General features: G+C 33.8%; 8 protein-coding genes and 2 non-coding genes across 19 annotated transcripts; 6 read left to right on the top strand and 4 right to left on the bottom strand.

Annotated features, from left to right (window-relative positions):
• Window positions 1-260: 260 nt before the first annotated feature.
• On the top strand, window positions 261-4,142 carry LOC106645224 (uncharacterized). 9 transcript variants are annotated; one of them, XR_016293028.1, is made up of 4 exons: window positions 261-1,112; window positions 1,631-1,863; window positions 3,462-3,608; window positions 3,855-4,142. XR_016293028.1 is itself a non-coding variant. In XM_089591877.1 (4 exons), exons 1-4 carry the CDS (start codon window positions 388-390, stop codon window positions 3,474-3,476), a joined length of 1,035 nt encoding a protein of 344 aa, XP_089448003.1. In that variant the 5' UTR covers window positions 261-387; the 3' UTR covers window positions 3,477-3,602. The 9 variants fall into 9 exon arrangements, 7 of the variants coding, with proteins under 7 accessions (XP_089448003.1, XP_089448001.1, XP_089448002.1 ...); XM_089591877.1 differs by lacking the exon at window positions 3,855-4,142 and adding an exon at window positions 3,217-3,278 and having other exon boundaries at window positions 3,462-3,602; XM_089591875.1 differs by lacking the exon at window positions 3,855-4,142 and adding an exon at window positions 3,220-3,278 and having other exon boundaries at window positions 1,631-2,081; window positions 3,462-3,545.
• Window positions 4,120-6,420, bottom strand: LOC106645225 (uncharacterized). The gene is made up of 4 exons (XM_014361026.2): window positions 6,027-6,420; window positions 4,962-5,820; window positions 4,600-4,883; window positions 4,120-4,528 (listed from the first exon to the last, which is right to left on the bottom strand). Exons 1-4 carry the CDS (start codon window positions 6,043-6,045, stop codon window positions 4,404-4,406), a joined length of 1,287 nt encoding a protein of 428 aa, XP_014216512.2. The 5' UTR covers window positions 6,046-6,420; the 3' UTR covers window positions 4,120-4,403.
• A 1,136-nt stretch (window positions 6,421-7,556) lies between these two features.
• LOC106645260 (dolichyldiphosphatase 1) lies at window positions 7,557-9,208 on the bottom strand. Its single transcript, XM_014361080.2, has 5 exons — window positions 8,997-9,208; window positions 8,501-8,601; window positions 8,249-8,427; window positions 7,950-8,162; window positions 7,557-7,850 (listed from the first exon to the last, which is right to left on the bottom strand). The coding sequence occupies exons 1-5, from the start codon at window positions 9,073-9,075 to the stop codon at window positions 7,724-7,726; spliced, it is 699 nt and encodes a 232-aa protein (XP_014216566.2). The 5' UTR covers window positions 9,076-9,208; the 3' UTR covers window positions 7,557-7,723.
• A 525-nt stretch (window positions 9,209-9,733) lies between these two features.
• Window positions 9,734-10,704, top strand: LOC106645212 (uncharacterized). Its single transcript, XM_014361008.2, has 4 exons — window positions 9,734-9,979; window positions 10,053-10,134; window positions 10,217-10,430; window positions 10,497-10,704. Exons 1-4 carry the CDS (start codon window positions 9,823-9,825, stop codon window positions 10,677-10,679), a joined length of 636 nt encoding a protein of 211 aa, XP_014216494.2. The 5' UTR covers window positions 9,734-9,822; the 3' UTR covers window positions 10,680-10,704.
• A 450-nt stretch (window positions 10,705-11,154) lies between these two features.
• On the top strand, window positions 11,155-13,071 carry Tgt (tRNA-guanine transglycosylase). Of its 2 annotated transcripts, none has more exons than XM_089591980.1 (6): window positions 11,155-11,496; window positions 11,603-11,692; window positions 11,775-11,931; window positions 12,003-12,135; window positions 12,206-12,536; window positions 12,608-13,071. In XM_089591980.1, the coding sequence occupies exons 1-6, from the start codon at window positions 11,257-11,259 to the stop codon at window positions 12,950-12,952; spliced, it is 1,296 nt and encodes a 431-aa protein (XP_089448106.1). In that variant the 5' UTR covers window positions 11,155-11,256; the 3' UTR covers window positions 12,953-13,071. The 2 variants fall into 2 exon arrangements, with proteins under 2 accessions (XP_089448106.1, XP_014216555.2); XM_014361069.2 differs by having other exon boundaries at window positions 11,156-11,496; window positions 11,775-11,928.
• On the bottom strand, window positions 12,560-14,535 carry LOC106645251 (coiled-coil domain-containing protein 25). The gene is made up of 5 exons (XM_014361070.2): window positions 14,286-14,535; window positions 14,098-14,145; window positions 13,856-13,947; window positions 13,327-13,709; window positions 12,560-13,246 (listed from the first exon to the last, which is right to left on the bottom strand). The coding sequence occupies exons 1-5, from the start codon at window positions 14,308-14,310 to the stop codon at window positions 13,165-13,167; spliced, it is 630 nt and encodes a 209-aa protein (XP_014216556.1). The 5' UTR covers window positions 14,311-14,535; the 3' UTR covers window positions 12,560-13,164.
• Window positions 14,536-19,187: 4,652 nt separating this feature from the next.
• LOC106645259 (BRO1 domain-containing protein BROX) lies at window positions 19,188-21,495 on the bottom strand. The gene is made up of 7 exons (XM_014361079.3): window positions 21,177-21,495; window positions 20,875-21,105; window positions 20,713-20,808; window positions 20,449-20,627; window positions 19,998-20,173; window positions 19,689-19,921; window positions 19,188-19,608 (listed from the first exon to the last, which is right to left on the bottom strand). Exons 1-7 carry the CDS (start codon window positions 21,275-21,277, stop codon window positions 19,362-19,364), a joined length of 1,263 nt encoding a protein of 420 aa, XP_014216565.2. The 5' UTR covers window positions 21,278-21,495; the 3' UTR covers window positions 19,188-19,361.
• A 617-nt stretch (window positions 21,496-22,112) lies between these two features.
• RpL4 (ribosomal protein L4) lies at window positions 22,113-25,389 on the top strand. The gene is made up of 8 exons (XM_014361061.2): window positions 22,113-22,226; window positions 22,806-22,980; window positions 23,224-23,469; window positions 23,574-23,698; window positions 24,012-24,110; window positions 24,299-24,570; window positions 24,879-25,038; window positions 25,112-25,389. The coding sequence occupies exons 1-8, from the start codon at window positions 22,224-22,226 to the stop codon at window positions 25,319-25,321; spliced, it is 1,290 nt and encodes a 429-aa protein (XP_014216547.2). The 5' UTR covers window positions 22,113-22,223; the 3' UTR covers window positions 25,322-25,389.
• On the top strand, window positions 22,663-22,734 carry LOC111643299 (small nucleolar RNA SNORD18). Its single transcript, XR_002759682.1, has one exon. It is a non-coding gene; the product is annotated as a small nucleolar RNA SNORD18 (small nucleolar RNA).
• LOC111643298 (small nucleolar RNA SNORD18) lies at window positions 24,616-24,687 on the top strand. Its single transcript, XR_002759681.2, has one exon. It is a non-coding gene; the product is annotated as a small nucleolar RNA SNORD18 (small nucleolar RNA).
• Window positions 25,390-25,410: the final 21 nt, after the last annotated feature.

Genomic DNA, 25,410 nt, shown 5'->3' with positions numbered 1-25,410 from the left:
CTTTTGAACATATCTATATTCATACATTTGATCAACGTGTCGGAAAAAACGCGTGCTTTTGTTCCCAGCATTCCTTAGCTCGGTCAATCGGAAGCGTGGACGTTTGTGTCCATCACTTCTTTGTAAGATCACTAAGCAAACTTTTCATTGACAGCGCCGTCTTGTGGTGGCCCGGCTTTAATGATAGATGATATATATGCGCTAGTGCAGTTAATGCGCACTTATCTCTGATGCGCACATTCAGTATCAAAATGGGCGCTTCACGAGTAACATCAAACTAGTTTTTTTTACGCTCGTGTTGTAATACAATAGTTTCACAAGTACTTAGTAAATACGGTATCTAAATTGTTCGACTGGTATTATTTAATCGAGTACTATACATTACACATGAAGACGACTAAAGCAGGGAGGATAATGAAAAGAAAAACGAATTCTCAAGAGCTGAGGAAAAAAAAGGTTGGAACTGCTTTCACCACGAAGAGGTATGTTGAGGAGGACGAGATGGCTTCCAAGAAGTTGCGAGAAGACGTATCACCCTACGTGGAGGAGAGTTTCAGCGACGATGATGACGACCATATGGATTACGAGGACTACAAACGCCACCATCAACTGCAACGATCTAAAGTCAACGACAGGGTAAGCACGAGTTCGGTGGAGACCACCCGCTTGGTGAGCGACCCAATTCAGACCGATGAGATAAGTCCGGCCCAGGCTGCGGCAATGGCAGCCAACCTTCCAGGAGCACGACGAAGAGGTCGTGGTCCGTCGAAGCGCCCGTGTCTCAATAGAAACGCCCAGATGGCTCGCGAAAATCGACAACGCAAAAAATTGTACCTGCAAAGCATCGAGGATAAGCAGAACGAGTACTATGCGAAGAACAAGGCACTTGTTGGCATCATCGAAAAACAAAACAAGCAGATACAGAGTCTCGCGAGTAACGTCAATTATTTTCAAGCCCTCGTTGCCAATCAGTCCGAGATCACGACTCTCCTTGTTGCTTTAAATGAGGCCATCAAAGCCCTCCACGGGAGTAAGGATACTCTCTCCCTGTCCAATAACATTACCACTTCTCTACAAAATGTCAATAGGAATTTGAATAAATTGTCCCAAAGGTAATTAAAGTTTTCAAGTAGTAGGATTTTTTTAATTTAGTAGATGCAGTTACTTATAAAAGGCGCAAGATGTATTTTATCGATATATGTGCATGTGTATGTATCTTGTATTCATGTGTTTTGAAATGCCATCTAGATCATTTAATTGTAATTTCAATTATGAACAATTTATGTGATGCAATTTTTTAAGTAAATTTTACATCCACTACCATTTAAAGTCATGAGTTGTCATATATTTATCTGTAATCAGAATCCCTCTTGTTGATTAGTCTCATCCACTTGTATACCTACATACAGATTAAAACTTAATAAACAAAGGGTGACTTTTTTTTGTCCAACAGTGAAAAAACATTTAAAACGATAATATCGTTTCCTCATTGTTTACTACTTTTAAGGAAGTACTAAAGAATTGTTGTTCTTGTGACTTGGAAAGAAAAATATTTATGTAGCATTCTTGTGCGAGAGAAAAATTTAAGTATTAGTTGAAACAACATTTTTTTCTGTTTTTTCTTTTTCAGTAATCAAAGTTTTGCATCGAATGTAAATAATAATAATCAACCTGTGCCTCTATCCGGAATGCAAAGTTTTGGACAAATTGCTCGAAAAACGATGCCTGTTACAAACGCAGCTTCAGGGGTATCGTCAAGTCTGTCTCCCACAACAAAGACTGAGGAACCATCGAGCGTCGAGAGCTTATTCCTAGACGAAGACACACGTAAACTCGAACAGTCGCCAGAGTCGCATCCCTACTGTAAGTATAACGTTATGAATACAAGTACGGTGGGCCCTGGCAGCTGGAGTAGTAATCAGATACCCACGACGCCGCTGAGCGAAGCGCAGTCAAATTCTGTGGATCACGGCGAAGCTAGTCTATCCGAAACGGATCTACATGCGCTTTCAAATATTAACGTTGATAACTTTTTATTCAATAACGTGGATAATCTACCAAACTCCTCCACGGATATGCAGGTACACGATCAGAGTAATAATGATGTAGATGAGTTTTTCAATAACATTGATGCGAAAATTCCAAAGCTCTCAACGGACGAGATTGATGACCTTTTGGGCATCGACGAGACGTCTAGGTTTAACAAAACTCTCTTTAACACGCTCAATCCTCCTACGGGTATTTGTCTCCACGTCAACTCTTGTAGAGTTTCATTGGAGTATTGTCACATATGTTACAAAAAAAGCTTAACCAAAATTGAGGAATCTGAAATTGCATGAAATCGAAGTATGAAGAATTTTCAAAATAATACTTTACATTACTTGACTGACAAATCTGCATCGGTTTTAAAGCAGCTTATAAAAAAAAAACAACGCATGTATATACGTTGACATGGTCTAGAGCAATTGTTCTTGCCCAAAGATCGTACTGACTTCAAGAGCGACTCATATACACTTATAATCATAGATTTACATACGCATTATTTATTTAAAAAGATATTTCATACGGGTCTGTATATTGGAACGGTAAAGTTAACAACAGCTTTGATAATCGTAAGGATCGCGATATTTTTTTTTTTTTTTTTTTTTTTTTTGTACATAATTTTCACGTCAAGAAGACTTGTAAATATCAAAGTATCTCGTTTTTAAATATCTTAAAAACAAACAAGCAAAGATTAATGAACTTAATAGTTGATATTTGGATATATTTTGTGATAAAAAAAATTAAATAGTTCCTTCAATTAAATTCATTATAGTTGAATGTTTGAGAGAAGTAGTATTGACTATTTTATTTTTATTCCTTCATTATTTGTTAATTTTTTTTTTATAAAATGTTATAATACACCCAAGCTTGTTTGTAAAAATTTTGAAATCTAAGATCTATCATTGTAAAACTCTTCCAAGGCTGTAAAAGTACTTTCATGTTTACAAGAAAATGTTAAAGTAAAAGGTGGGCACCGGCAATCATAAAATAATCATTGAATTAAAAAATCACGATTATTTTGTCCATTTATTGGCATTTCTTTAAATAAATAAATTAATAAATAAATAAATTTCTCATTTTCACCATCACAATTGTGTAATTGGACGCAAAAATCTAGTTATATAGATGTGATCTTTTCAAATCAGTATCAATGATCTAGTAATGTATTTTCAGTAGACGTGGATTTTCATAGAGAAACTATTGCCTGCCTATTCAGTATTATTTTTCTGCAACAGGTTAAGTATAAAAATATCGAATTAAATTTTGCACAGTAACATCATACTTGAATTGCCACACTACAAAATATGTAAAAAAAAATTTTTAACTTTTTTTTCAACAATAAATGTTGTAAGTATGTCCCAGTGGCCCGATTTGGGTCAAAAAATGGCTCTGCTAAAGTTTTTATAAGTTAATTTCAGTTTCAGCTGACTTGAAGAGCCTTTTTGAGTTTCTCGGAGCTATTAGTATTACATACACTTGCTGCTGACCGATCTTAAGACTATGATGATTTTAATCATGAGGATGTTTAAATCTGTCAAAGCCTTTTTTGCCTTAGATCTGAAAAGGTGAAATATTTTTACAAAAAGTCAACCTAATATACAAACTTAGACACTTCTGATTTCATTAACTCCCTCCATTAAAGTTGTTGTATAATGTTTCAACGTATTTTATTATGCTTAAATAAACGTTTTTTAAAACAATGTATAAGAGTGTAGGGGACATAGATGATGATTGACAGGAGTGTATACTGTTTGTAAGCTTGAAAAAGTTGAAAAGTTTCCGGCTTTAATTTAATATTCTGCATTTTTTAGTATTTTCACAGGTCTTGGAAGAGTGATATCGAATTTGTTATGAAAACTTTAAGATCCTGTGCATATGCATCTACCAGAACATGTACGGAAAAAGAATTGATGAATAAGATGCATTTTCACGTGAATTTTATACAAGTTAATCCCAACAATTTTTTTCAATGTCTCAACATTATTGAATTATGCTAAAAAAAAATATGTTGGAAAAATGTAATTAAAAAGTAGTTCATTTCACTTTTGTAATAAATAAAGAAAGATGGGCTACACAATTGACTTATTTCTTGTTTCATAATTACCACTATGTAGTTGCATACACGCAATATCACTCAAAATTAAATGTAGGAACTTTTGCAGGTAAACATATCATTAAGCCAGTCGTGCATTTAAATTCAGTTTAATAGGTATATAAATAATTTTCAAGACTTTTTTTTCAAACTCGTCATTTTTACTGTAAGTAAAAGCAATAAAAAATAAAAATTAAGTATGCAAGTTGGTTGATTAGTAATGAAATTTTCATGGTATGTACAATATTACAAAGCGTCAGTTTAATAATTAAACTCCCAATCTACTAAAAACTCCTTGCTTTCTGGCATGATTAATCATTGCCATTTTGTTAAAAGTTACTTGTTTTGAACCACCAAGCCTTGATTTAGCTGATAATGCTATCGAATCTGAAGCTGAAATCGAAGTTTCATAATAAAAATATTTGACGACAAATTGACGCAATTAACATTATTATAACTAGTACCTAATTTTCCAGATATAGATTTCCTTCCAATAGGATTTCCTCTAACAGAGTTACTTCGGACTGTATTGTTTCGAACGGATGTATTGATTTTTAAGGCTTTAAAGTTTGACTTGACTCTTTCAAAGGCAGTTTTTTTATTAGCTTCTTCATCAGCTCTCATAGTACCAATTGTCTTAATCCCAGGATGAGTAGCAATTACTTTAGTACCAAGTAATGGTGTACGTGTTTTCAAAATACCATGAGTTGTATTCAAAGCATTTCCATTTCTCATGTTTCTGTCCATCCTGTGAAAAATGAAGTAGTTAGTAATGATTTTGAGTTTTCTATGTTTATTACTGACATCGTTATAAAACTTGACTTACATAATTTCCGAGTTATCTTTATTTCCGAGACGATTAAATACACTCAAATTCCTTGTATACACATCTTTTCCAACACCAGTTACAGTAAATGTGGGACCAATTTTAGGATTAGAAAATTCTAAATTAGTAGTGCTTGATACCATACTATCTCCCAATCTGTTGAAGACTGTTCTCTTTTGTTCCAAGGCTTTTTTAAGAATTTTCTGACTCTTAATTACAGTAGGCCTTTTAGACACTGGCATCTTGCACTCAACACTGTCAACATTATTCTTGAGGCGTTTGATCGTCTCATTGTGAACCCACTTTCCGTCAATGCCTTCTTCTTCCTCTTCACTGTCATACTTTCTTTTCAGAGAAACACTTTGTTGTCTTGGTTTTGGAATATCAATGTAATCTGAATACATTCTTGAAGATTGCGCGACTGGGACAATTTTTTTCACTTGAGCAACTGGCTTCAAAGATACACTTGGAGCTGATTTAATAACTTTTTTAGGAGGCTCATACTTGATTTTCGTTACTATGGATGACTTAACTGGTGCTTTTGTATTAACCATTTTTACTGTGGAAACATTTTTACTGCTAACAGTTTTGTTGTTGCTGGTTTTATTGGTGGCTGCAGTGGGTGAAACTTCCGTGCTCACCATAATCCTTTCGCAAGAGGTCTCTTCCACAACTTTTTTAGCATACCTGAGTATAGCTATCATATCACCCATCAAAGTTATGCCCATGTCCTTGAGACTTGGTTTATCCAAATCCGGTAGCATGTCTGGTTGTATCCTGTTGTTAGAGAAGACAACTGCGTGCTTTGCAGCAACTTCTGATGAGAAGCCTGCATTTTTGAAGAATTTAACCCAATATGCTGTAAAAAAACCCATCATTGAAAAAAGTTAGAATTTGAAGGTCCATAGAGTAAATCAATAGATCAATAGAAATATGTATCATAGAACTGTAGAATTACTGGAAAAAATGAGCTCAAAATGATAAGTGGAGCATACATTTAAAAATAGAAATTGAATTAATAATTGAAAATAAAGTTATTTTAGGAACCTAGTTACAGAAGCTAACCTGACATTGGACCGCCCATCTTCGTGACTGAAAACTTTCTGATCTCGTGATTCACCAAACTAACGTCTTTAGTGTTTTTGGTCAGTCTCGAAATAGACGATTCTCTCCATCAAAATCCATATGTATAAATACCAGGCACAGCGATATACTGGTAAGATAGCGAGCAAAAAAAACACGCCCAAGTGCACAAGAGATACGTAAGTATTTGCTTTAAAAAACGAAAAAATAATGGTGGAAAGACTCGGTTACGAAAAATAAAATGTATGGAGGATATCTGGGACAGTTGTTTTAAACCCAAATAAATATATGAAAACAATAACAGTTGGTGAAAGTCTCGAAAGTGAGTAACTTCTATAACTACACATTAAGTACTTCTACTATAAGTAAGAGTACCACAACTTATACCACACGGCTGCACGGCGCACGGCAAAGGCAAAAACAAATATGTAGGTACCTATATAGTATGAGTTAGTTCAGTTAGTTGGGTACTACTGTTCATCACTTCATTTATCCAGCTCGGAGTGCTTCCAATATGTATAATCAATGCAATGGGTTCAATACATTTACTATAGATTTTGGAGCACTCCGAGAGTCCGAGCGCCCCGCGAGCTGGATTGAAGGAACAAATCTAGGATACATCGAACCCTAAACAATACGTAATAGGCACTGTGGCAACCAATTATGATTTTTATATTATTTATTGGAATACATCTTTTTAATAAAATTGGTAAAGGTTATGAAAAACTATTGATTAGTCGGTTTTATTATTATGGTATTAATTATGGTTTAGTCGGATTATCGTACGTTACACTAAACATATAGTTATTGGAGTTTATCAGTAATTTATTCGGAACAGTAAAAATACAAGTGTACATATGTAAAATATTTATTGACTATTTTTATCATTCAATATTAATATTCAATTAAGATATTTGTTAAGATAGGTAGTTTAATGTTGAAAAATTTTCAGATACACAAGTCTTACTTTGTTTTGTGATGTAATTATTACAAAAATTGTAAAAACATGATATTTACAACTTTTAATTAACATACTTAAAAAAAAAATTTTTTTTTTAAATTAGTTTCATAAAACTTTTGCCTAACATTATGGAACAGAATATTAAAACATCATTAAATATCAATAGTTTGCTTAAAAATAAAAATCTATGAATACTTCTTACACGAAAAAAATCTCATTTTATTGCGCTTCTTTACAAATATACTACATGGGTAATATCGACATGCATTTTATTGGAGTAAAAAATCATATGTCAAACCACTTAAAAGACTTAATTTGCACAAATACAGGTTTCTCTTATTATAAGTAATTATTTAGGCCATTGGAAACTCGTGTAAATTATATAGTTTTATAATAAACTAAATTTACACTTTTGCAGTCAATAATAAATACTGGATCTTGATTTCATCATGACCTCAGTACTGGAAATTGCTTAAAAACGTTAAAAAAGTTTTTCTAAATTGATTATTTATGTTTGTGCTTCGATTATTTACCTAATTTTTTTCGTTCGTTCATCTTATAAAACGCAGTTAAATCGAGTATATACTGCATTCACGCTACAGTCCAATAATATTCGATTATAATTTTCAAATCGTTGTTTGGCTAGGTAAATTGTAAAAAATAGTAAAAACATTCAGACGTAATCTTGTTCTCAGTCTTTTTGCTTACTGTGAGGACGTTATTGCGATTTCATTGACACAAGTTTTCGACGGGTTCTTGCTTCTGATCTCACATGTGTATACTCGAACCATAAAATATTAGGTATGAGTGTTGTATCACGTAGAAGTAAATACTCGGACAATTTCCTGTAATATAATAATAAATACAAACTATAAGTATATTTAAAACTTTCAAGATGAAAAATTGATTCTAGTAAAATATGTTTACGGAAAAAAAATAATTACCACGTCAAAATCACAGGAAAGATTGGTGTCAAAATATTATGAACAAAAATGAACCAAGCAATGCCTACAATGGCACCAATAATAGCTCCATAAGTTACTTGAGAGTATGTATGATACTGCAGGTAAATTCTACTATAAGTTACTAATAGAGCGCTAGCAATGCAAGCTAACACTATAAGTATCCGCCAGAATTTTTCAGATATTTGGTGTAATCTAAAAATAAAAAAAAAAATATTCTAAGTATTTTCAAAAAGAAATGCTGATTATAAAAAATATTCTCAGTTTATTGAGTAGTTTACCTGTATATTACAAATAAAGTCATGTATGCAGCAATAAACCACATAAATTGAGCATGAGTGGATGGCATACCATGTTCAGAATAAAGTGTGTCGCGCCTCATAGGCCTTGGTTCTTGAATGATATGTTTTAAAACATAATTTAGAAGCTCATTAATAACCACACCACCGAAAAATACAATCTAAAACAGTAAATGGCGTTTGATATTCTGTTTAACAATTTTGTGGTTTAAATTTTAGATTTGTATATCTTACTGTGTGAAGATCTCGTCTAAATAAAATCAAAGTAACAAATCCAGATAGTACAGCAAAAGGCATCAGACTTATTGTGGCAAGTAATTTTCCCAGCAAATCTCCTGTAACAAAAAGTCCATGAAAGTTGTTTGATTGTTTACCCCTAACTTATGTGTAGTACATCATTTGTATCTCGTATTTAGCAGTTGTTGTATTATTTTTTTATTTATACTTACAACAACAGCTTATGTAATAAGCAGTTGCTTAAGCACCCTTAAGCATTTTTTCATGCTTTCCAAAAAAACTTATTTTAAACATCAACGTGAAAAAACTTTTATTTACATACCTCTTGCTTAGAGACACATAACTACAATAGGTATGTAAGTATAAAATTACTAAAATAATGTACAAAAAAATCTCAAGTCCTCTAAAGAGGGGATGACAGCTAAGTAGCGAATATATACAATAATAAGCTGACCGACGTACCAATGCCGGGTACAGGTATGCAATTATTTACCTTGGGGATACTCGATGAGAGTAAGCGAGAGCGGCACCCAGACGACATCCTCGCCGAGGAGCTCATCCGCTGCTCCCATACCGTTTCTCTTCGTTTATCTCACCCAGTACTGATGAAGAAGAGACGCGTGGCAATGTACACACGTAAAATTTGCAAGTACTTTATTTTTTTTCTTACGTATAAGTAAGTATACACACTTCTTTTCTCTCTTCACTACTCTTCAGTGCATTGCAGTGCAGTCTCTAATACCTCTATATCTCTTTTTTGTGGAGTGTCTCTCTCTTTCCGACGTTTCGTAATACGTACATAAACTACATTGGCCCGGGTTTCTATGGACCAATGGAGCATCAACATATATTATGTACATGTATGTAAGTGCATATGTAAGTAGTATACTTACTAAGTACATATATTATGTATGTATATACTGCAAACTGCACGGGTGCACGGGTCGATCCGGATATTACCAACGAATGTTAAAAATTAGTCTGCGAAATCTGTGGCAAAATTTGAGCTTCCGAATTTCCGTCATTTCCGAGCCCCTATAATAATTAGTTTTATTTTGAAACCAAAGTCACAGATAAATGACTCAAAAGTCAGTGTTTTTTTTGTCTCTTGTTCCTAAATAGTATAGCAGACAATCACATGTTGACGTTTTTTTTTTTTTTTTTTTTTTTACTGACTGACCGTTTCAGCATGCATGTTGACAGATTTGAAGTTACTCGTAAAGTCGTAAACACAAGTATTTAGAAAGACGTATAACGACGTTCAGTACTAAAAAAAGTAACTTGTTCATGATTATTATAGTTGTTATTAAACCATCATCATGCAACAGTATCAAAATAATAATCCATTGGGTTTTACGAGAGAAACTGCCTCTTTGTTAACCGGCTTAGGTGTTTCTAACCTAAGTGAATTTGAAAAGAGAGACATTTCTTTTGATGATTTGAAACACTTGACAGATGAAGATTTAGAAGTATTACGTGAGTTTTTTTAAATTCTTCTTGGGTTGAAGTTATATTGTATGTGCGTCTCATTGTCTCATTTTTTTTTCAGAGGTTGGAGACAAGTTTGATTATGAATCATTTAGAAAAATGAGGGATAATTTGAAAAAAAAATATGATACAAAAGCTGACATGTATGTTAGTTTGTATTATTCAAACGTATGTATAAGTTTTATGCTCATTTTATATTTAATAAAAAATTAATTGTAATTACAGACCTGCAGATACATTAAAAATCCTTGGTGCTGTCAGAAGGCAAGCAGAAGTCATAAATTTATACTGTCAATTTTTAATAAAGATGTCTGATGATCTTCCAGATTATTTTATTGACAATGATACACACTTAAAAGCTTCCGATGTTCTGGTTCAAGGGGTTGATTCGGTACTTGGAGAACTAAACAATTTACAGAAGGCTGTTGAAAATTTTCAGGTTTGATATTTTGGCTACACCTGTAAGAAAAGGCATTTTTCTACAATTTATGTATACGTTTAATAGGTAATCGACAAGGAAGAATTACAAGAAGTGATAAATCAGCGTCAAGCACGTACGATAGATGGATTTGTGTCAGAGAAGGATGAAATATTTAAAAACGACGGATTAGACTATCGGATGATATTAAAAGGGATAGCAGCGGGAATCATTACGTTTTATGTGATAAAAAAGTTTATTCTTAAATAATGTACCGTATTTCGTTGTGAAAAAAGCAAGATATTTTAATACATATTTTTTTAGAAAAATCAAGTGAAATTTATTTTTTTTGACTTCCTTAAATCATAACTTATTTTTAACAAATTCGCCGATTTTTAAATAAACCCAATACAAGTAAATGTGCCAAATGCGGTGGCCGTGGCAAGCGCAACGACGCGTGCATCTAAACCCCTATAGGTTTGTTCAAGCCAATTCTCGGTGAGACTCGGAGAGACGGAGAGGTCGGAGAGACTCTGAGAATGAGAATGGAATGAACAAGTGTTCTTCTCCGAGTGTCTCCGAGAGACGGAGAGACTCTCATCACGTTAGGTTAGATAAGTACAAAAAGTACACAGAATGTCTTAGTGTTAGAGTGAATCTACAATATCTACATATCTACATATACATAGGATTTTAATTTATCTAACCTAACGTGTGCATATACATTCTCGGGGACACTCGGAGAAGAACACTTGTTCATTCCATTCTCGGAGGCTCCCAGAGTCTCACGGAGAATTGGCTTGATGAACAAACCTACTGTCACGTATGAATTGGAGAGATTTTTGATATGTTACGAAGAAGTAGTAGTCAATGGACGTCAACAATTCAAAAATCACGAATTAATTTTGAACGAAATTCAGCAAATAGTCAGCCTGAAAAGAAAATGAAACTAACAGATAGTGAGAATAAGTGCCCACTCACCTTCGAGATCCGTGCGGAGTGTCCGACGACGAAGGCAAGGATGGGGCTCATGCAACTCGTACACCACCACGTGGATACTCCAGTTTTCATGCCTGTTGGTACACAGGTAAGGATGTTTGGAATTTGTGTTTTGGTTTTTTGTCAAGTTGTGAAAAAAACATTTGCAACTGCAAACGCGCTGTATTAAAAACTGGGCTACCTTATTGTTACAGGGTACATTAAAAGGATTACTTCCACAACAATTAGAAGACTTGAACTGTCAAATTATTTTGGGTAATACTTACCATTTAGGAAACAGACCTGTAAGATTGCTGCTTTTTTTGAATTTTTATTTTCTTTAAATAATGACAATATTAATGTACACAACTGTATAAATGACTGTAGGGACCGGAAGTATTAGATAAAGCAGGTGGGTTGCACAAATTCATGAACTGGAACAGAGCCTTACTGACAGATTCTGGGGGATTCCAAATGGTATCGTTATTGAAGCTTGCAGAAATCACGGAAGAAGGAGTGAAATTTAAAAGTCCCTTTGACGGTAGTATGAATGATTCTTCGTTATTTCGCATTTCTCATTCATAAATAATTTTCAAGTATGAATTTTCTCATAAGGTTCGGAATCCATGTTAACACCTGAAAGATCTATTCAAATACAAAACTCGATTGGGGCTGATATAATAATGCAGTTGGATGACGTTGTGTCAAGTACTACCACAGGACCAAGAGTAGAAGAAGCGATGCATAGGTAAAAGTAACTATTAACAGCTCAATGAATGTAAAAGTAACTTTTATTAAATGATTAAATATGATTTTAGAACAACAAGATGGTTGGATAGGTGTTTATCTGCTAATGAAAAACCTCATGAACAGAGTATTTTTCCAATAGTACAAGGTGGCTTGGATCCTGTTTTAAGGACAGAGTCTGCTAAGCAGTTGACTCAGAGAAAAGTCAATGGATATGCTGTTGGTGGCTTAAGCGGAGGAGAAAGCAAAGAAGATTTTTGGAAGATGGTTCATTTGTCAACAGATATTCTGCCTAAAAATAAACCGAGGTACTTGATGGGAGTTGGTTTTGCTGTGGATTTGGTTGTTTGTTGTGCTTTAGGGATCGATATGTTTGATTGCGTATTTCCAACCAGAACTGCAGTAAGTAAAATTACTTCGCACAGTTACAATTAATGAAATTTATTTAAAATTTATGAAAAAATATGTTACAGAGGTTTGGTTGTGCGCTTACACATTCAGGGCAGCTGAATTTAAAGCAAGGACAGTACAGTATGGACAAAAAACCTATTGATGAGACGTGTTCTTGTAGTACATGTCAGACTTACAGTCGCTCTTATCTTCATCAAATAGTGACCATAGAAACTGTCGCCTGTCATTTATTAACAGTGCATAATATTGCATTTCAAATGAGACTGATGAAAGAAATACGCCAAAGTATAGAGGAGCAAAGGTATCCTCAGTACATTCAAAATTTTATGCTACAAAATTATCCTAACAAAGACTATCCCGAATGGATTGTTCATGCTTTAAAAGCAGTAAATGTACAATTACTGTAATTTTTGTAATTATTTAATGTACATTTTTTAATCAAAACTTTTAAATTATTTAAAAAAATGATTGTATATTTTGGATTAGAAAATTTTACAAACAGCGCAAAAAAAGGAGTATAATTATCCATACAAGAACTAGTTGAATTAGTTTTAAAACAGTAAAAATAACGAATCATATTTTAATTTTTGTCAATAATTATCGACAACATTCAGTTGTGTTACATGAAATCATCAGAATCATAGCCAGTATTTTCTGTGTTTGAAGTCATAGAAGCATTTTTAAACAATGAGTTGTAGCTCCTGAAAAAAATTTAAAAATTTCAATTAATACTATTATAAGGTCAGAAAAGATGGATCAATGTCTATTTTTTTTTCTTTACTTAAGTTCTGCTTCGTCCTGTCGCTTTTTTTCTTCAGCTTTCTCCTTTTCTTTTTGTTCCCTTAATTTTCTTTTTTGATCTTCTCTTTCTAATCGATCTCTTTTTTCTCTCTCGGCACGGAAATTTACGTCTTCAGACCTTTTGGTTTTGTTTAGGCGATTGATAGTCGTTTTAATGCGCTTTGGCACATGAAGTTTACGCACCTCTTTTTCATGATGATAACCCACTTCTCCAACATCCATTCCCGGAGTTTTTTTAAGATTTGACCACATAGTATACACAACATCAACATCGTTCATTTTACTACCTTCAATACTGTTGGCTTTGACTAACTGTGCAGCATCTTCCAGAACTGCACTTGGAATATCATCTATTGTCTGACCCTGAAAATAAAACGTTTAATTTCGGTTGTCTCTAAGACTTTTAATTACTTTGATGGACAAGGTATTCCAAGATAATTAAATTAAACAACATGAAACTAAACAAACTATGCAGACTATGTATACAAATGCAATTATTACATACTTACATATGGCAACCTAAGATAAACATGGGCAGAAGAAAATTTATGAACATGGAACCAAACATCTTCTGGCCAACCCCATTTTATTAGTTCTTCATCTAAAAAAACGGTAAGTAAAATATTCATAAAATCTTAATAACAAAATAAAAAGCGCTTTTGTTAAAAACTATTTAAAAAGTAACAACAAAAATATTTACATTGTTGATGTAATAAGACAAAAAAAATTATTATAAACTATTTGCACTTACTTTCGTATTTGTCAATGCCCATGAACAGTGTCACAGGTGGTTTAACCACTGTAAAGCAATTACAAAATTATTATAGTGATAAACGAACAACTTAACCCTAAAACTTTAAACGTTTGCACGTTTTCATTAAACTAATATAATTTGAATATAAAGAAAATGGAATGAAAATATAAATAAAATTATATTACCATCACTTTCGAAAAAGTATACCATATCTTAACAATTTTGGGTAGAAACACAATTTTGAAACAAATATCACCGGGTGACTTTGTTGGCCATAATCAGATGGTAATCAACCGTGACTGACAGAAGAAAATATGTGCGCATATGAGATGATATTTTGTGTCATTGTTCTTTGTCATGTCACAGGTCGATTGTATTGTTAAGTGGGATTTTTCGTGACTTCATCGCATTGAGAAGAAAAATTTTAAAATGGAATAAGCTTTTATCTCCGACTTATAATCAAAACTATATTATTTTTTCACACTCTGAAAAAATATATTATGTTAAAAAATTTACTTGAATTAAGGTAAGACAAAATTAAACTACGTAATTTTGTAATATCCCTTACATCAATTATACTTTGTCGCGTCAATTTTTTAAAGATAAATATTTATAAATTAAATTTCTTAATTATTCACATGACGAAACGGCGTACAAAGTGAAAATTGTCTTTGAAAAAACATTTGGTGTTCGTAAGTGGTGCAAGTGGGTAATATTTAAAGTGTATTTTTTATACGTTTGAAAAGGTAAAAAAATTCTCGAAATGGTGTGCTCCTCTTGTAATGCAATATGATTAATAAATAATACAAAAGTGAGTATAAAATTAGTCATAATCAGGCGAAGCGCCTCTTCAACGAGATAAGTGTGGTTAAAAAGAAATTTTAAGTGCCTCTCTCTCTCTCTCTCACCGGAAAGACACACTTTTTGAAATAAGAATATTACGTGATTTCCAGGTATTTCTAGTTTGTTGTACTTTGATGTTTATTTCAAAGTTTCTGACTTTGACGAGATATATATTCTTTTCTCCTAACTAACAATACCAATTTAATTATGGCTTGAAGAAAATAATACCAATCAATGATCAGTAAAACTCACCTTTCCACCTAGAAGCACTCCAAAGATCATGACTGGAATAGGCTTGCCAGCCTTGCCAACGACCTGGGTGGGATAATTAATGAACTGCAGAGCCATATTACTGCACACCATCGCCAAGAGGTACATAAGCGCTGAGCAGGCATAGTAGACAACCCTGGTGGTATCCTCACCTTGTTTCATCACAGTGACGAGAAGTCCCTTGGCAAAAAGGCAGTTGACGACGCATTGCACGAAAACCAGTCCAAACATGTAGGTAAACTTTTCAATGCTGTCGCCATCGATGTACTTGCCCCGGGTAATCTTCTCCTGGAGTGTGGCATAGGACGAGCTATTCGTTTAAGTAAAATTAGGTTATAAATAAATATTTAGATAGATTGAAAAATAAGAGTTTTCGACAAAGGAAAAAAATGTGTAAAACATATTAAAGAATATTATTCTTATTTCTTAACAGTTTTCTTGTTAATTAATTGTGGAAGAATTTTATGATATTTTGGCAGAAAATTTTTTTAATAGTAATATCATGATGTTGTATGTATACCACCTATAGTAGTAATTTTACATCGCTATAGCGTGGAATAAAAATATATGAGAATTATACCAAAAATGAATCCCTTATATTGTTCTAAATAAAAAGCTAATGACGATTTTGTACTTTAGGAACTGATTTCATCATCTATGAATTACTTACCATCACGTGCTGTCATGAACTAATGTGAGAAATAAAATTCTGAATGAAATCAGTTTTTTTTTGTTTTTTGTTTTTTTGTTTAAAAAAAAATTATTTTTCAAATTAACAATTGTTATTCAAAAGCTTGGTCAATGTTCTTTAGCAGTCAACTTTTTCTTAATCGTTAGAAGTAATTGTTTTAAATTTATTTATCAAACTTACTTGCTTTTGTTGAAAATTATAGAAAAAGGTTTATAGTGGTGTGCTCCTTTTGTAATGTATTATGCTTATTTAATAATATTAAAGCTAGTATAAAAGTAGCCACAATAGGGGGTAAGTACTTTTAATATCGAAAGATACACTCCCGAGTCCCTAAACTGATAAAAAAAAATGATGCGTCATTGGTTTCAACCGCGATTTGATTGGCCGTCGATGTTTGACTTTACGGGAAAGTTCATATACGTCTTGCCTTTTGCCGCATATATAGGTATACTACAGCGTTCTATTAGCATATGGTTACCGGTTACCTACATTATCAAAGGAAAGCCAACATACAATATTATTTATATATTAATTAGTATTACTTGATTACCGACAACGGTTGGCCACAGCAGCATTGTAAATGCTGAAATGACGGTATAAGGTAAAAGCACCAGTACGTGAACACTTTTTCCAGAAAGTCTTTGTTTTCTCATTTTTATTGAATTTCTGATTTGCATAACAACAAAACAGTCATTGCGCCAGTAAGTTTATATTTTTTCCTTTAAAAAAAAAACAAAAAAGTTTTTCTAGGTCATGTGTACAATTAACAAATTAATTTTAAAGTTTTTTTACCAATGACCCAGTAGATGAACAGCGTGTTCAGGTATTGGTACCGATACGTATTTTTGACCGAGTACTTGAACATCCCATGTTAATTAAATGGGAGAGAGGTTATGTTAGCTGCCTTCTACTGATTTCTATTTTTATTATGTATTGCAAATAACCAAATCGAAAAATTTCTTTCTAATTTCGTTGGTGACATATTATGAAAACTATAACGACTGGCTTGACATACTATTATTATTGATTAACAGTGATTTCAATCATTTTTATGTGTTCGAGTACTGGGTATAGGTAAAACATAATGGTACCAGTACCTGAACAGTCTCACAAGCCACCTCATACAAGTTGCACAAATAAATAATTTTTTTCTCGTTGAGTATAAAGACTTACTGAAATATAAATTTTGTTTTATCTAAAGAACGATCAAAGGATATCAGAAACATTTTTTTTTTTTATCCACTTAAATTGAAAATAGTTTATTCAAGCTGTTCAATCTACTGGTGCAATTTTAGGAAGTGTTCACGTACTGGTGCTTTTACCTTAACCGTACCTCTGACCGCGTGGCGGCAATTAGTCCAATAATACATGAATATCATACATAAAGTAAGCTCCCGCAAGTGGCGAAAAAAAGGTTTAGTTAGTATAAATAGACGAATCAACTTTTTTTAGATAGAGATGTGTGCTCACTGGCTCTGACTCACCCACGTGTACGGCTCGGTTTGAATGGTTTTCTACTGTTGAAAGATGTGTAGTAGCCCACCGGGACCGTTCTTACACAGGTAAGTACGGTAAGTAAAAGGAAAGTTGAACGTGGGTTGGGCTTGCTGGTGAGTTCATATTTTTTTTTTTTTTTTTTTTTTTTTGCAACGTTATTAAATATTTATACGTTATTGCAAAAAAAATGTCAATTACGAAGAACTTCACAAAGTCCGTAACTAGTAGCGTTAAAAAATTTCATGTTCTTGTTATGAACCAATGTGAGTTGGTGATGGTTGTTTAATTGCATATTCATACCTACGTGCAGGGTTCAAGGACAAGGACACAAAAACTTGCTTGGGTTACACATGTATAAAGTAATTTACGGTAATTACAACAATTTGACGTATACAACGTTAATATACAAATAAATTACGAGTAAATTCATTCTGCACTTGCAGACTTAATGATTGTGAGAAAATTGAATGTCAAATTTTTAAATAATTATCGAACGACCTCATTATGTCCTTGCTGAGTGATTGCAATTTCTTTGCTACAATGTGTATGTGTATTCCCCCTTTAAAATTCAACTGATGTCTCGAAGTAGAAACTCGATGGACCATAAATCAATTTAATTGTTTGGGCTCATTAAAGACGATATCATAATTTTAATAAACAAATACCTTTATTTAAATATATGATTTGACTTCGCGGGAAAGTTCATATACGTCTTGCCTTTTGCCGTATTGATTGGCCGTTGGTGTTTGACTTCACGGCTAAGTTTATATTGGGATTCCAAAAGGTCACTCGATTCTCGCGGTATATATAGTCACTTGGGGGAAAAGTAACACAGGCACTTTAGGTGCAATTATATTTTTATTTTTTTTACACGTTTAACGATTGGAATACGATAAAAGCCTTCCAATAACATATTTTTGAGGAGAAGACAATACGTTAGCTATTTTTTCCCAACTCAATTAGTCTTTTCCAAAAACAAGCGAGATTTTGGTAAGGTAAAATGTGTATTTTCGCTTTTTTAAAGGAAAGTTTTAAGCTGCAAAAGACTAATTGATTTGGGAAAAAATAGCTAAGGTATTGTCATCGTATGACAATCGTTGAACGTGTAAAAAAAATAAAAATATAATTGCACCTACAACTACAAGGCCTGCGTTATTTTTTTCTCACGTGACTATATATGTCGCAAGAGTCACGTGACCTTTTGGATTCTCAATTAATACGTCTTGATTTTTGCCGCATAAGATAGGTTTACTTAATTAGTATTACTTGATTACCGACAACGGATGGACCTCGGGATGGACAAATAAGCATTGTAAATGCTGAAATGATTGTAAAACTGCATCTTCGATTGCTTGGTGGCACTGGGTGTCTTATCATCGACATAATTTATTAAGATCATCTTTTTTTTAAATACCGAGCGATTAAACCAAAAAGAAAAGTTGATAGAAAGATAGGAAATACTTTACTCCTGGTGTGCATCGATTTCGAAACCCCTCCCGACGAGGCCTTGATGCTCAATCGCTGTTGTTCAATATTGTTAGGTAAGATAAGAAATTGCTGGATCAGTATTGTTTAAGTAAAAGTTTTATATTTTTTCGTAAAAAAAAAAAAATATTTATTTCAATAAAATACAAATTTCATATATAAATGTTTATTATCTGAAATCTCAGAAAGTGTCACAATTGATTAACAAAAGGTTTATAATGCAACTTAATTTGAAATTAACAGTTAATAAAAATGCATGCAAGAAATTATATTTAAAATACTTAACAATTCTTGTCCGCTGACTAGGTCACATAATACTAATTTAAAAATCTTAGAAACATTTAAATAATATTTTCATTCTATTTATAATTGAAACGTAGTTACGAGCATAAATTATTCAAAACTTTACTCATTTGATAGTTCTTAAATAAAAAAATTATAATTTTTAGAAACTTATAAACGATCCAACATTTTATTATTGCAAAGTACAGCCACTTTCATTTTTAGGGTCATTGTTGTTTTGTCGAATTTCTTCTTCTTTCACTGCTGGTAAATCTTGTTCTTTACCAATTTTGGCTGTTTCAAAACCTGTTAATGCTCTACATATACCGAGATTCCATAATGAATTGGGAGCGGGCATCTGGAAATTAATTGGACTAACTAATCCATACGTAGCTTTTGTATCTAGAGCAGGTAGTTCTTGAGAAACCGAATGATGATATCTAAAAAAATTTCAGCTTATTTAAATTTGTTTCAAAATTTCCATGTAAAAATCCAACTGTAATATATGACAATGTTTTACATTAAACTATTTTCGCGCTCGCACTTTTCAAGGGTGCGTTTGACAAGAGGAGCTAAACGTTTGAAAACAGCATGTTGGTCTGGCTTAACTCTTGGTGCCGGTCCATTCGTTTTTCCGTACTCTTGACAAAGAGTTTTTGCTTTAGTCAAACAAGCTTCACTTTCTTTCAGAGCTCGTATTGCTTCGCCACATTTGTCCATGGACAATAAATTTTCCCCGCAATAATTGTAAGCCTGAAACAAATTTTATTATTGATGTAACTTTAAAAAACTTTTACAAAGATAATAATGGAACTTTTTGAATACATACACATGATTGGTAAAACATTGATTTAAGCTCTAGGTACTTAATCCACTGTCCTGAAATTTCAGGTTTGAATGGTCTAAGAGTGTTTGCAGCATCCATAAATAGTTTGCTTGTTTCATTTGCTAAAGCGGATATTAAATTAGAGTTATGCTTCAATTCTACTGCTCTGGCAACAGTTACTGAAATCACACAAATAAATAAATTATATTTATTAATTTTTCAAAGATTTAAGAAGAATTGAAGTATTGAATAGAGTCTCTGTGTAGGTTCGGAGTCACGGACACACGCAAAACGATCCGTGAAATGCGATATTGATAACAGCGCACGTGAAAGACAAAACATCAGCAAAATAGTTTCACTCGCTTGGATTAACAAAAAATAAACAATTTCCGAACGTATCAATGTCGTGGACGGAACTCTAGACGTATACACATCAGGGTCTAGAATATATTACCTTCCTGAGCCTCAGCAGTACACTGATTTACATATGCATTTATCACCCGAGGATCTAAATCACTGCCAAGTGGAGGTGGGTTGGATAATTGGGGTAGAAATTCTGTTTGTACAAAAGTAAAGATTCCAGCAGCTCGCCTGAGCATGCTATGTACTTCTTTTGCTTCATTCATTGTTATGCTGAAAGAAAATAATTTTTTTTTTTTTTTTTACTTTGAAAATAAATGTAGCAATAATTCACAAATAATAAATTTTTAATAATTACTCATTTTTAGAAGCTATCATAGCAGCATGTTTCATGAACCACAAGCCAAGATTTATGCTCATGTTTGCTGCTTCATAAATAGAGTCAGCAAAGGATCTAAACAAACAATTTAATATTGAGGCTGATTTAACTGATTCAACTAAACAACAAAAATAAACATACACAGTTCCTGGACCCAAAAGTGTTTGAGTCCACTTGAATACGAGCGCATTTCTAAGCTTGCTAGGATTTGGTCTGCCAATAGGTTCGTTGTTATCCTCACTAGCGTCAACCTCCCAGATAAAACCATAAAGTAAAGCTAAATACGATACAAAAGCAGGCTCGACAGACGTGCTTGTGTTATTGGGATTTTTAATAAGATCCAACAGTCGACTTCGGCAGGTGCGTAAATCACTAAAATAATAAGTCAATTAGCATCACGGAATTTTTATGGTACTTGTGGAAAAAAACACACAACTACAAACCTGCATAGTTTTCTTGTAGCATCGGTTGGATCGCTGTGTTTTAGCTCGAATTTATGATTAGTCGTCGCCTTGAGGACGTTCCTGTGAAACCAGTGGGCCATTTTTACCAAATGAGCAGTTGTTACTTTGTCTCTGGCCTTGAATTTTTTTATACTCGTCCAGAGATGTTTTGATGTGTTGTTGAAAGATAATGAGGACAAGTACCTAGTGATCTCGGATTTCGTCCTACATCCTCCATATACTCAAAATGGTACAAAATACTTGTCTGAGTGTTGCGTTTTCTATTGTTTTTAGCGCTACACTTTCACTTTTCACACTGAAGGCACGACTCTCTGTTGTTATTTGTTATCACTGTCATTTGCGTCTCGAAAATCGAAGATATTTATAACAATACATCGAAAGTATCAAGAATCGAACATCGATGAATCTCTCGATACATCGAGCTTACAAAAAAGCGCGCAAAGCGTGTGAAGAGAAAAACATGTCATGACAGATTTTTTTTGTGTGTACTACGAGTCGGTACGTCGGTAGTCGGTGTACTATACAAATAACACTTACACTTCTGACTTCTGACGATTCTTACGAATCCTATCATCAATCATGTATGGGTAACATGTACACGTAATGTACCAACTGAATACGTGTATTTTTTACAAACGAGTTATAATTTCGCAAGTAATTTTACGATAAAAGTCATTAATTTGCAATGGGTACTTGATGAAAGGTTTTATTCTACTCTACCCCTATCTTTAATCTACTAACTTATAATGATTTTTTGGACACATTTGGGATCAATTAGAGTAAAGACATTGAATTTATAAAGAAAGAAATCAACCAAAGTTAAAAAAACAAGAGGTAAAGAAGGTAACGCGATTACCATACAAGTACAATAAAACGAGCCCCCCTCCCCGCCATGCTCTTTAATTCCCACTCGCTCCGCGCGATACAGTTTCGGCTTCGGCCATCTCCTTTCCTGTTGGCCAGGCGTGCGAGAAGCCTGGGAATTGTGTGGTATTTTACGAGGTAGTCCTCGTAAAAAGCCAAATAATGGTAAGTAAAATAATTGGTGCAATGCACGCGAAATTCTGTCCGTTTTAATAAATAAAACTCTTGTACTCAAAAGTTAGTGGAATAGTTGTAAAACGTTGCAAATAACATGAGTCTGTTGGAGCTGTCGAGGTTCGCCACGTGCGTCGAGCATTACAGTGTTGAAGTTTCGTTGGGTTAGAGGTTTTTTTAGTAAAATAGTTGTTTAAATTAATTTTTGCACTGTGGTTTTTTAATTTATAATGTAATTTCAAAGGTTTCTGGGGTTATTATATTCGTACGAACGCGGTGTTGTGGAATACATTTTGTTGGTTATGTCATCTCACTTATGCGACATGAGAAAAAAATTACAAGAGGAGTTTTTGATTTCTAACAAAGACTACAATGCTGCGTGTTTTTTCTTGCAATTATTGAATTTTTTTTATGCTTTTTCTTTTATTGTACATGATGATTTGCTTTGGTCCGTGTTTATGATTAACATTGATTTTAAAACAAAGCGTTAACTGATGAACAATACCGTCAATAACTATTGAAATTAAGAGTCTTGTGTATTGTAATTTAATCCTTCAATTTTTCTTGCAGCTATCAACAGCGCGTCCTTTGGTCACAGTGTACTCGGAGAAGAATGAACCTTCGAAAGAAACAATTTCCCTTCCTGCTGTATTCAAAGCACCGATTAGGCCTGATGTTGTGAACTTTGTTCACCAACAGGTTTCAAAAAACAGCCGTCAGCCGTACTCCGTCTCTAAGGAGGCTGGTGAGTTAATGTTTTGTGCAATTTTTTACCGATCCTCCACTGCACTGTAGCAAATGTCCTCAATCTTGTTATATATTGCTCGATTGATCCATCAGGTGCAAGAGCAAATCTATGATCAGGCGTTCTTGGTTTATGAAATTATGCATACAACAGGGACATGATCATTGCACAATCCATCTTTCCAACACAACCCTTGATCAAATTCATTTTACAATACCCTAATTAAGTGTTCAATTATCAAAGGTCACCAGACATCTGCTGAGTCATGGGGTACTGGTCGTGCTGTTGCGCGTATTCCCCGTGTCCGCGGTGGTGGTACCCACAGGTCGGGTCAGGGTGCCTTTGGCAACATGTGTAGAGGAGGTCGCATGTTCGCCCCCACCAAGCCCTGGAGACGCTGGCACCGTCGTGTCAATGTCAACCAGAAGAGGTACGCCGTTGTCTCGGCTATCGCCGCTTCAGGAGTACCTGCTCTTGTACTATCAAAAGGTAATCATTTCTACATATTACTTCAAACGTACAAAAAAGTCGATAATCAGACTTATACGCAAATTTATATCTGTAATAACTTACGACTCTTTCAAATTTAACAGGACACATGATCCAAGATGTACCAGAATTCCCTCTGGTAGTATCCGATAAAATCCAGGAATACAAGAAGACCAAGCAAGCAGTTATCTTTTTAAGACGCATTAAGGCTTGGAATGACATCCAAAAGGTAAACATTTTTTGATTTAGTAAAAATCTCTAGATTTCATTTACTTTCATGGTATCTTGTGAGATAAACGCACTGCTGCCATATCATTGCTCTTCTAAATATTATTAAGCACTGTAGCAAATGTCCTCAATCTTGTGATTATTCATTTGATTGATCCATCAGGTGCTAGAGAAATTAGATGAACAGGCGTTTTTGTTTTATGAAATTGCATGAAATAGAGACATGTTTATCTCACACTTAATCTTCATCATTTTATCCGTATTTGTTTTTTTCCTTTGAGAAATACCAAACCATTTTTATTTTTATTCTTCAGGTATACAAGTCCCAGCGATTCCGTGCTGGTAAAGGTAAAATGCGTAATCGTCGACGCATTCAGCGCCGTGGACCTTTGATTATCTATGGCAAAGATCAGGTATAATAATTTTTATTCTACTTGATTGATTTGAATTTGAAAATATCAATTAATGATGAATCAAATTTTGGTCTGTGTTTCTGATATATTGTTGATTACAAACATAAACTTTCTGATTGAAAAAAAAAAAATTGCATCAATTTATTTGTTTGTAAGAAACAAAAAATTTAATCGAAGAATTATTACAGGGCATCCGTAAAGCGTTCCGTAACATTCCTGGCGTTGATTTGATGAACATCAACAAAATCAACCTTCTGAAACTGGCTCCTGGTGGTCATGTTGGACGTTTTGTAATCTGGACCAAGTGCGCTTTTGAGAAGCTCGATGCACTCTATGGAACTTGGCGTAAAGAAGCCAAGCTGAAAAAAGGCTACAATCTCCCCATGCCCAAGATGGCAAACACCGATCTTTCCAAGCTTCTCAAGTCCGATGAAATCCGTAAAGTCCTCCGCAGACCACAGTACGTATATTTTATCTCTAGTTACGGAACTCTTAAAACTTACACCATAAATGATGATATGCTTTGGTCCGTGTTTATGATTAACATTGATTTTAAAACAAAGCGTTAACTGATGTGCTACAACGAAAAAAAGTATGGCTTTTTTTTCATACTTTGCCAGAAATAGCTCACACGTGACTTAAGATTGCAAAGTTCAGAGCTCACCAACATACTATTTTTTGTTGGAACCATGGTGTTTGCTTAGAAAAGTCAACTCGTTTGTTACTCTAACTTCCTATTAAAATTTTCTTTCCATGGTTTAATTACAGGAGAAAGATTGCTCGAAGAATTAAAAAGCTCAATCCTCTCACCAACACCAGAGCTATGCTCAGGCTTAATCCGTACACCGCTGTGACGAGGCGCGCAGCTATTCTGACCGCTCGAAGACGTCAATTCGAAAAAGATATTGCTTTGGCAGCCAAGAGAGGGGTATGCGATTGATTAGATTACTTGTTAACAACTTTTTAAAAATTAAATAAACTAAATAACTCAATTATTTTAGCTCCCACTGTCGCCAGCGGCAAAGCAATTCAAAGAAACCAAGGAAAAGAGAGAGAAGGCTCTTAAGAAGAACAAAGAGACAGCCGTGAAAAAGGTGAAGAAACCTAAAGTGAAAACAGTTAAACCTGCGGCAAAACCGGCAACGGAAAAACCGAAGGCTAAAAAAACAGCACAAAAGAAGGTTGAAAAAGTCGAGAAGCCTGCCAAGTAAAAAGATTGTTGTGTTGTGACTTTCAATTAAGATCATTAATAAAATGAGAAAAAAAAACAACACGAAAAGTAATACCATTTTCCTTTTGT

This window comes from Copidosoma floridanum, unplaced genomic scaffold (assembly GCF_036245765.1).
Source record: "Copidosoma floridanum isolate Cflo_tuat_1 unplaced genomic scaffold, Cflo_Japanese_pri ptg000014l, whole genome shotgun sequence".
NCBI classification, from domain to species: domain Eukaryota; kingdom Metazoa; phylum Arthropoda; class Insecta; order Hymenoptera; family Encyrtidae; genus Copidosoma; species Copidosoma floridanum.
The sequence above is the reverse complement of the archived record's forward strand: the minus strand, read 5'-3'. Positions and strand labels throughout refer to the sequence as shown.

Bases quoted from the DNA above. Each gene is read 5' to 3' on its own strand.
- LOC106645225 (XM_014361026.2), bottom strand. The intron at 4,884-4,961 runs GTAAGTCAAGTT...CATTTTTCACAG, and splicing joins AAAGATAACTCGGAAATTAT to GATGGACAGAAACATGAGAA. The intron at 4,529-4,599 runs GTACTAGTTATA...CTTCGATTTCAG, and splicing joins ATCTATATCTGGAAAATTAG to CTTCAGATTCGATAGCATTA.
- RpL4 (XM_014361061.2), top strand. The intron at 23,699-24,011 runs GTAAACATTTTT...TTTATTCTTCAG, and splicing joins CTTGGAATGACATCCAAAAG to GTATACAAGTCCCAGCGATT. The intron at 24,111-24,298 runs GTATAATAATTT...GAATTATTACAG, and splicing joins TTATCTATGGCAAAGATCAG to GGCATCCGTAAAGCGTTCCG.
- LOC106645224 (XM_014361022.3), top strand. From the start codon at position 388: ATGAAGACGACTAAAGCAGGGAGGATAATGAAAAGAAAAACGAATTCT. The intron at 1,113-1,630 runs GTAATTAAAGTT...TTTCTTTTTCAG, and splicing joins TTGAATAAATTGTCCCAAAG to TAATCAAAGTTTTGCATCGA.
- Tgt (XM_089591980.1), top strand. From the start codon at position 11,257: ATGTTACGAAGAAGTAGTAGTCAATGGACGTCAACAATTCAAAAATCA. The intron at 11,497-11,602 runs GTAAGGATGTTT...TTATTGTTACAG, and splicing joins TCATGCCTGTTGGTACACAG to GGTACATTAAAAGGATTACT. The intron at 11,932-12,002 runs GTATGAATGATT...TTTTCTCATAAG, and splicing joins TAAAAGTCCCTTTGACGGTA to GTTCGGAATCCATGTTAACA.
- LOC106645251 (XM_014361070.2), bottom strand. From the start codon at position 14,310: ATGGTATACTTTTTCGAAAGTGATG. The intron at 14,146-14,285 runs GTAATATAATTT...ATTGCTTTACAG, and splicing joins ATACTTTTTCGAAAGTGATG to TGGTTAAACCACCTGTGACA. The intron at 13,710-13,855 runs GTAAGTATGTAA...TTTTATTTTCAG, and splicing joins TTTATCTTAGGTTGCCATAT to GGTCAGACAATAGATGATAT.
- LOC106645260 (XM_014361080.2), bottom strand. From the start codon at position 9,075: ATGGGAGCAGCGGATGAGCTCCTCGGCGAGGATGTCGTCTGGGTGCCG. The intron at 8,163-8,248 runs GTAAACTACTCA...TTTTATTTTTAG, and splicing joins ACTTTATTTGTAATATACAG to ATTACACCAAATATCTGAAA. The intron at 7,851-7,949 runs GTAATTATTTTT...ATTATATTACAG, and splicing joins TTTCCTGTGATTTTGACGTG to GAAATTGTCCGAGTATTTAC.
- LOC106645259 (XM_014361079.3), bottom strand. From the start codon at position 21,277: ATGGCCCACTGGTTTCACAGGAACGTCCTCAAGGCGACGACTAATCAT. The intron at 21,106-21,176 runs GTTTGTAGTTGT...TTATTATTTTAG, and splicing joins GCTACAAGAAAACTATGCAG to TGATTTACGCACCTGCCGAA. The intron at 19,922-19,997 runs GTATGTATTCAA...AATTTGTTTCAG, and splicing joins CAATGTTTTACCAATCATGT to GCTTACAATTATTGCGGGGA.
- LOC106645212 (XM_014361008.2), top strand. From the start codon at position 9,823: ATGCAACAGTATCAAAATAATAATCCATTGGGTTTTACGAGAGAAACT. The intron at 9,980-10,052 runs GTGAGTTTTTTT...TTTTTTTTTCAG, and splicing joins TGAAGATTTAGAAGTATTAC to AGGTTGGAGACAAGTTTGAT. The intron at 10,431-10,496 runs GTTTGATATTTT...TACGTTTAATAG, and splicing joins AGGCTGTTGAAAATTTTCAG to GTAATCGACAAGGAAGAATT.